The sequence below is a fragment of the Sceloporus occidentalis genome, unplaced genomic scaffold, assembly GCF_023333645.1.
Source record: "Sceloporus occidentalis isolate IW3139 unplaced genomic scaffold, rSceOcc1.0.p SCAF_13, whole genome shotgun sequence".
In the NCBI taxonomy this organism is placed as follows: Eukaryota; Metazoa; Chordata; class Lepidosauria; order Squamata; family Phrynosomatidae; genus Sceloporus; species Sceloporus occidentalis.
In genome coordinates, this window is record NW_028316993.1 from 7,546,908 (window position 1) to 7,556,047 (window position 9,140).

At 42.8% G+C, this 9,140-nt stretch overlaps 1 protein-coding gene across 1 annotated transcript; it reads left to right on the forward strand.

The window, feature by feature from the left end:
- Window positions 1-217: 217 nt before the first annotated feature.
- LOC149304791 (putative G protein-coupled receptor 33) lies at window positions 218-2,035 on the forward strand. Its single transcript, XM_089479125.1, has one exon. It carries the CDS (start codon window positions 218-220, stop codon window positions 1,271-1,273), a length of 1,056 nt encoding a protein of 351 aa, XP_089335251.1. The 3' UTR covers window positions 1,274-2,035.
- Window positions 2,036-9,140: the final 7,105 nt, after the last annotated feature.

Here is a 9,140-nt window from a genome sequence, read left to right on the forward strand (position 1 = left end):
CCTGTGCCCAGACTGGGCAAAAAGAGGTGTGCGATAAGCTTTGAGTGCAGATTACATTAAGCAAAGAAAACTACCGTAAGTTACTGTCACATGTTCTTATTTCATGATGTTCCTATCTCTTTTTCTGTTGTTTTACCACCAACATCCCTCCTCCTCATCTGCCTCCCAGTCAATCTTATTTTCTGTTTTCCTGCAGGCCCTTATAGACAAAAGCAGCATGCCGGCCTTCTTGGAGAACACTTCAACTGTATATATGAACAAGAGCCATGTTCCAGTCACCATCAAGCCCACCAATATTATTATTGCCATCCTTATCTTGATGGCTTTTCTAGTGGGGACGACTGTGAATGGCCTGTTCCTGTGGGTGCTGGGTCTGAAGATGAAAAGGACAGTCAACACGGTTTGGTTTCTTCACTTGATTTTCTCCTACTTAATGTCCTGTTCCCTCATGCCCTTCTTTGCTGTCTACATCCTCCATGATTTCCACTGGATTTTAGGCAGAGCTATGTGCAAGATTATAAAATCCTTCTTTTCAGTGGTCATGTTCACCACTGTTTTCCTGCTCACCATCATCAGCCTGGATCGCTACCTCTTTACCTGCCGTTCCATCTGGTCTCAGCATTACCGCACAATTCCCAGGGCGCGCAAACTCATTGCTGGGGTGTGGGTCACCTCCCTAGCCTTGAGTGCTCCCAGCCTGGTTTTCCTGGAGACCCAAGAGGTGGACAACAAGATTCAGTGTGATCACACTTTTGCTTTCTCCATGGACTGGGATAAGGGTCGGTTTCACTTGGCTTTCTTCCTGGCTGTGTTCCTGCTGGCCTTCCTGCTTCCTTTCCTCATCATACTAGGCTGCTGCTGTTGGATCGGTCATGAAATGAAGAAGAAAAGCTTGGTGAAGACTGGGAAGCCTTTCCGAGTGTTGGTGGCCTCAGTGGCATCATTCTTCATCTGCTGGCTTCCCTACCATCTCTACCATGCTTCCCTGGTATTTCGTGTGGCATCGGAAAGAACTGTTCATATCCTATGGGACATTGCTGCGGCTGCAGGTTGTTTCAATATTTGTTTCACCCCTATCATTTATCTCTTTGTTGGGGAGAAATTTCAGCAGGTCTTCAAGACATCTGTGCTTTCCCTGCTTAACAAAGGCTTTATGGATTATACCATAAATCCCGGGGACAATACCAACACAGATGAGAAGCTTGACTACAACCATTGCAGAAATACCCAAGCTGACTCAGGGGAGAAAGATGCCATGACCCTACAGAATTAACTACTTTGGGGTCAAAGGTAGGCAGAAAAGTGGTTTCTTTGTTGTTATTGTTGTCTACCATCAAGTCAACGCCAACCCATGGTGACCCCATGAATGAGAGACCTCCGAGATCAGCAGTGAACAACTGCCCTGCTCAGGTCTTGCAAACTCAGGGCCATGGACTATTCTGTAGCTTCAGACTCTTTGTTCATTTTTGAGATTTCTAAGAGGTGAAAATGTTGAGTATTCAATTTTCTTTTAAGAGTAGAACAGAAAGTCAAGAAGAATCAATATATAATTCAGAGAAGGCAAGGGAGGAGGTCAAGACATGGATGGTCTAGCATTGTGTAAAATGGTTGGGAAGTGCTTGAAGGTTTGAGAAAGTGAAGAAGGTATGGAGTATAGAGGAAGGAAAATGGAAAAAGGAAAAGTGATAGAGTGTGGAGGAAGGAGAGGGATAGAGGGAGGGAATGAGTGAGGAGAGGAGGGGTAAAGGAATGAGATGCAGAGGGATAAAAGGTTTGGAAGGTGAAGAAGGACTGGAAAGAAATGTATGAGTAAAGAAGGAGGTGGGAGAAGAAGCTACAAAAGAGACGACAGAGAGAATGTCAAATGTGGAATATGGGTAATGAGTAATAAATAGTATGTGATACTTGAGCATATGATGTTAGGGACTAGTGGGGGCTGTATGGTCTCATGTAAGATTGTGGAAAGATGCATTGTAAGGTTGTATGATATATTGTAAGATTGCAGGATGTACTATGTATAGCATCGGTTATATGAAAGACTATGTATTTTAATTATGGCAAATAAAGGTATTTAAAAAAACCAGTCAACAACTGCCCTGCTCAGGTCTTGCAAACTCAGGATCATGGACTTCTGCACCTTCAGACTTTTTGTTCATTTCTGAGATTGTTTTCAGGTGAACATCCTTTCAGCTTGAATCCAATTGCAACCTTAGATACAGCGCTACTCATCCTCTGCTCTTCCTCAGGTGCTGGCTGAGTGCCTTCCAACCAGGGAGTCTAATCTTCTGGCATTATATCTTGTTTCATTTTAGATTGTCTCATCAAAGGGTTTTCAAGTTAAAAGGTTCCAGGAGTAGTTAACTATTGCCTTCCTCTGTGCTGTAGTAACTTCTTTAAAGTTAGAGATCTTCTGTTAGTGTCACTCCCCAGTAGCTGCTTAGAATATTTAGAGCATATCTACACTGATGGGAAGATCCAGCTTACTGGGACCATGGTTTGCAGTTGCCGCGGCCTCAATCCGGTGAGAAAAGGGATGGCATGGAGCCGCTCCAAAGGGGTGGTCTGTTTTGCCCTTAAATCCAGCTATGACTGGAATATGGAGGAGGGGGGGACTGGGCTTGTTTGAAAGTGAGAAAATATTTTTATATATTTCATAAAAGTATGAATGATGGATGATGATGATTAAGCTTTTGTTACATTAAAAAGAGCTTTAAAAAAAAAATAAAGGATTTAATTCAGCCGTTTTCCCTCTTCACACCAAAGCTTGAAAAGCACAGCAAGATGGCCAGACACATAAGGAAAATTTCCAGGCAGCAAATTCACCAGTAGTTTATTGAGTACCGAGCAGCAGAAAAAGAAAAAGAAATGTATTGAGATGCATTATATAAAAGAAAAGAAAATTAATTATCAAATCATACCAAGTCTCCAATAATTTGGCAGATTAAATGATCCAGATAATCACAGAACTTCTTCTCTAAAGCAGTGCCATTTTTCAAAGCAGCAGATATGTTTTTATGAGCACTACTACGTCTTCCACCCCCACAATTCAGCTATTCAAAGGAGGAGCTATGGGAGAAAAGAAGTGCTTGTTTTGCTGGGCAGGAAAGGGGAATAATTGGGTACCCTCAAGATATTTTGAACTACATCTTCCATAGCTGACAACCATTGGCTACGATAACTGGATGTAAGGAGATTTGTAGTCCAACACAACTGAAAGATACTGGAGTGCCTACCTCTGCATTATAATAACCCATTGGGAGTCGGGGTTTTATTGAGTCAAATGGATCTCAATAAACAATTTCATGGACTGCGTCCACACTGCAGAAATAATCTAGTTGGACACCACTTTAACTGCCATGACTCAATGCTATGGAATTCTGGGATTTGTAGTTTTGTCAAAGATTTCCTTCTAAGTTATTTCCCTATAGCTCCAAAAGAGAACAGACAAAATTTTTTGGAACAGTTCATTCTGATCAGCCAGAATGTTATACTGTGGATTCTTCTATGTGTGTTCTTCAATTTTCCAACAACGAACTGTTAACCTTCAGTTAAAAGTATTGATGATATTAATATTTCTGTGCAGAAATATTATTGTTTGCTCAGGAAAAGCTGTTTCCTGAACAGAACACACTATTCCCTGCAAGCAACAACCGGCTGGAAATTTTGTACGGCGTAAGTCCTGAATGGTGAATGGGTTTTGAAAAAGGCAGCGTTTTCAAAGGCTTTCTCACAGTGAGAAGAAAATTGCTAAAATTACTCATTGCTTTCTTCAAGAAGAAATGTTGCAAGGACATCCATCCCTCATTTAAAATCACAAGGCATGACGTTACATGCCTGGGCTTGATCCAGAAATCCACAGATTGGTTTGAAACTTGTTCCTTCCTTGGGCTGAAGAACTGGAGCTTATCTGAAGCACTGCCATCCATTAGCCTCTCGAGACAATTCCTCCTTCCAAAAAAGTGCAGAAGAAGAAGGAGAAACAAAACAAAATCCTAAAAAAATGAATTGTGAGAGAACAAAGCCATTAGTCAAGCAGCTGAGTGAATGAACCACTTGTGTACCATGTGAACTTCCCTGGTCTGCCTTCAAGTATCTTGGAGGACACCGTTCCCATCAGCAACATTGAAGAAAGATTCAACTGCTTTTGGCTTTTGTACATACTACAGTAGGTAGTGCATCTTCTTCTTCCCCTCAAGAATCAAGTGAGTTCACCATGCACAAAAAGAAAGGCATAATAGATCAGGAATATAGTGGTCATAGATGTCAAAGGTCCTAGGACTTGCATTCTCTTCTCAAAGGGAGACCATCATCAAAGTGTGTCTTTTGCTGAACAGGAAAAATCAGGTCAGTAAAAAGCACACTCTGACGACTGTATCTCCTCGGGGAACTGCTATGCTACCATACTCTTTTGCCTTACTTTTTGCATGCGGTAAAGTCCACCATGTCTGGGGCTTGTCCTGGATCTGTGTTACAGTTACTGTTATCATTTCCCCCATTCCTCTCCTGTTTTCCAAATAAATTGGCTCATAGAGTGGACACCCGAGTCAAGAGGAGGATCACTTACTTGATGATCCCTAGCAGGAAGACAATAGCTGCACTGAAATGTCCAGATTCTGCAGTAAGGATTTCATCTGGGGCTCCTGCAGTTATAGAAGGGGAGTGGGAGAGAGAGATCAGTAAGCGGTTGCACTTCACGCTCTTGACAAAGAATGAATTAATCTCTTTGTTGAGTCTTTTAAAAGAAGGAAGGAAGGAAGGAAGGAAGGAAGGAAGGAAGGAAGGAAGGATGTTGGGGATGCTTTGATTTAGATTTCCTGCATGGCAGGGGGTTGGACTGGATGGTCCTTGTGGTCTCTTCCAACTCTATGATTCTATGAATCTATAAGTGTATCTTCCAAGGCCCTAACAATATGCAAGACTAGAACTCTTGTCTTTGGCAGCCAACATAGTCAAATAGCCTTCTGGCAAACCAGATGAGAAGGAAATAGGGATGACTATGATGCTTTTGATCACCGTTGTCATCATCATCATCTTGGGAGGGAGGCAATGGCCATGCTTCTCCATTATATTTTATCAGTTTTGTTTAAAGCACTTATTTAAATGCCAGGGCCTCAAAGGGAATGTACACCAAATAAAACATTGAAAACTTTATAGATATGTGTGCACATGCAGACACATACTAACTAAGCACTGCTTTGAATCCATTCTGGGTCCGGACCAGCTTTAAGAGATCTCTCCAAGGTTACTGAATCTATTTGGCAACTGGGTACAGCATGTTGGAGAATCCCTTTAAAGTCTGGAATGGATTCACTCCTTTACTGACATGGGACCCACTAGACACTACTGAAATCCTCCCATCTGAGAAAGAGATTATATATCACTGCCGTAGAGGATTGTTTGGCCTATTTGCCTCTTTGGAATTTTTCATTCTGACAGTGTGCAAAGGCATCCAGAACCTGGTAAAGTCTCTCACCTGAGGAAGCATAAGTGGTGTTGGAGTCTCTCAGGGCACTGAGGAGGAACTGCACTGTGTAGACTCCATGAACATTGCTTCCGATGCACAGGATCATGTGGTCCACTTCCATGCTGGCTGTCCAGTTGAAACTACTGGTGACCTCATTCCCCCGGACTAAGGAAGTGAACTCCAGGTTCCTTCTGTTGTTCTTCTCGGTTATAGTTTCTCCATCCACTTGCCATTGGATCTGAGCTGGAGGCTGAGCCATTAAGGAACAACTGCAGAGGAAGCTATTGCCCTGGTACCAACATATAGTATTTCTCTGAGGGTTTCTGCTGAGCTCTGGGGCATCTGGAAAGGAGGAAAAAATGTCAGATGAATTTATTGAGATCCAGGAATTTATTGAGATCCAGTGATGGTTGCAATACTGCAGTACATCTACTAGCTGCAGTTGGAAGAATACAAAGAGGTTCACTGGGTATCGGACATGGACTGGACCCTAGTTCCCTAGAATAGCGTCCTGTACTGTACAAGGCAGAACTTGAAAAGGTTACTCTTTTGGACTATAACTCTAAAAATTGGACTACGTTTCCCAGTTTTCCTGATAGCTGGGTATGCTGGAAGTTATTGTCTTAAAAGTAACTTTTCCAGCCTCTCTTACAATTTGTTTTAAAATTATTTCAAGGATTCATATCCCACCTTTCTCCCACAATGGACTAACCTATTTCATTTATTCCCTCCCGTGGAAGTTTTTATTTGTTCTATGTCAACAGTTGGCTTGGGCCCTTCATTCTGGAAAGGCATAAGGATTCTCCTGACCTATGCTGCATATTTGTAAGGGGGGGGCGAATCTTGCACCCAAATCCAAACCCAACATTTTAATGTCATCCATAGTTTTCTCCTGGGGTTACTAAGCTGAATACAGGACAGAGTTCCTGTATATTTTTAATAGTTATCAGATCCTGGACAAGAAGATGGAGAATAAAGTTCTGGCAGAAGTACTCACTGGCCAGAATTCAATTAGGGACATCCACATACATAAGTATCATTTACACACATGGATGTCTTTTTTAGGTGCTGTGGGACTAGTGTTCCCTTCTTCCCTGTACAGTGTCTCCTGACTCATTTTAATGCCCTAAAGCGACCTAGCACAACCATTCAATATTGCATGGCAAGCAGGAAGGATTGGAGAAGCGTCTGGCAAGCTCCTCTACCAGCCATAATTGTGCTTCTACACAATGCTTATGGACAACGATTGCAGAAGCACTGAGACCCCTGTGGATCTCAGAATTCATGTCATCATTGTGTGTCTTGCTATGAACTTTCTCTGATCCTGTTTGCTTGCCATAAAGCATAGAATGGCCTAGCAAGGCTTTACAGTAAGCTGGGAGCTGAAGGTTATATGGCTCACTGTGGGGTAGGTTCACCCATAGATATTTATGCTATGCTTAGGAAATGTAGGATTGAGACCAATGTGTCTTCCCTCACCCACTCCAAACCTACCTTTTAGTTGCTGCATCTCCTGCCCAAGGCTATTTAGTGGCTGGTGGAGAGCAAAGAGGTGGCAAAGAACAACCAACTATGATCCTGCAAGTGTGTGCATTCAGTGATAGGGACATAGCTGGATTTTCCTCCTCCTCTTCGATTACCACCAGCATCAGCCTGCTCTTCACTGGCCACTATGTTAGGGAAATATTGCAGTTAAACTGTGGGTTTGGGGCCATGAGGGAGGAGATTTTGCATAGTTCCACCTGGCAGAAAGTTGTTATGTCTTACTGGATTTGCTAGCCATTAAATGTACAGGAGCCCTGTCCTGTATTCAATCCAGTCGCCCTGTTTGCCCCTCCATTTGAAAATTGAGTTGGTGTGGCTTTTTTAGTCAGGGCAGAGCTGTAATGAGAAACTCAACTCTTGCAGATTTTCTTCTTATCATGCAGCCAAATGAGAAGTATAACTCCATCATGGGTCATTTTGATGATTATCTGGGACATCCAAGGGTGTTTTTGAACTAGATAAAGTAAAACGGGGGCAGAGCTTTGACGCCACTTTAACTGCCATGACTCAAGGCTGTGGAAGTTGTAGTTTTGTGGGATAGTTAGCCCTCTCTGTCAGAGAGCTCTGGTGCCACAACAAACTACAAACCCCAAGATTCCACAGAGCCGTAACAGTTAAAATAGTATCAAATTGCATTAATTCTGCAGTGCAGTGCGGAGCAGTCTAGATAAAGGAGCAAGAAATGCTTAGCAATGCTGCTGGAGGAGTGTCCATGCCTTAAAATCCTATTGTCTGAGAACATGTTTGTGAAGCACTGTAAATATCCCATGCTGCAAACATTAATCAGGATTGCTCGCTGGTGTTGCAGAAAATTGTTAAGCACTTAACTGAAGGAAGTCAAAGGGACTAACATTGTACAATCACCCAGAGAGCTTGCGTGGCTGAGCCCTGTTGATTTTCTGCCTGGCACTGATATTCCCCAGCATCCTCTGATGTGATCTTGGCCAATTGGAGTATATTGTCTTCTCCTGATTTGAGGATAGTGTCTCCCTTTATCCAGGTCAGGATGAGATCCAGCCTTCCATCCATGTTGCAGAGTAGTCTGATTGAAGCACCTGCTTGGGCCACCACAATATCCGAAACCCCTTCTCCTTTCTGTGGGGATGAATCTGCAAAATGAAAAAGAACTGTGTGCCAAAGCTGTTGGATAATGCCTGCAGATAAAGACTTCTCTCTTCATACCACAATGTGCTTGTGGATGTTCTGGTGCAACAGTTTTCCTCAGAGCTGCACATATTATAACCAGTTGATAAAGGAGTGGGCAACTGAATGGGTCTGGAGGCCACATTTCTGTATCCCTCAAGACCCTTCAGGTGCCACATGGACTGCCAAAAATGCCAAAAACTTCAAAAGGAAGTAACTGGAAGGCCACTTCTTGTTTTGAAAAGATGGCATTTTTAAATGTTAAACAGTGTAGCATGTTTGGGTGGAGGGTGCAGCCTTCCTAAAAGATGTATTACTGCTCCTGGAGATTTCCATGAGATTCAGTTCCATACCCATTTGCTGTTCCAGTTTGGCAAGGACAGTCCTGTTTGATCCTCTTTCATCCCACTTTTTAAAGCTGCTTTTTAAAAATGTCCCAGTTCCTCTCTCCTCCTCCCACTTTGTTCTCTATGGGTTCAAAGCGCAGAAGTAGTTTACACTCAGTTAACTCAGTGGTAGGAAAGGAGGGAGTGGAATCTTGCTCTTCCCAGTAGGCTCAGGCAAAAGCACTCTACTGCAGTCTTTCCAAGCTTGTTTGTTCTTCCTTGCTAATCCTTTCTCCATTTTGAGCATACATTGATGTTGCTTGCGCACATGTGCTCCAGTTTTCACCCATGAAATGTTGGAGGGCATAGAATTCAACCAGGGGAAGGAGCTAGATTTTGGAAGGATTGAGGCTGCAAAAGCAGCCATGGGGCTCTACATGCTGCACTAAGGAAAATGCAAGACACTCACTGTGTATTGTGACCTGCTAGATTCTTTACAATTCCCTTCTCTCCAGAATATAACAGGAATAAGAAATTTTAAAAGCTTGCTATGCCAGATGGCACAGGCCTAAGTTATATTAAAGTCCAAGATTGAGCTTTGGGTATACTGAGCGTCTTAGGTATTCTGAGATGGCAGCCCACCGCAGGTATCTTTCTACTCT

Coding starts and splice junctions, on each gene's coding strand:
- LOC149304791 (XM_089479125.1), top strand. CDS start 218: ATGCCGGCCTTCTTGGAGAACACTTCAACTGTATATATGAACAAGAGC.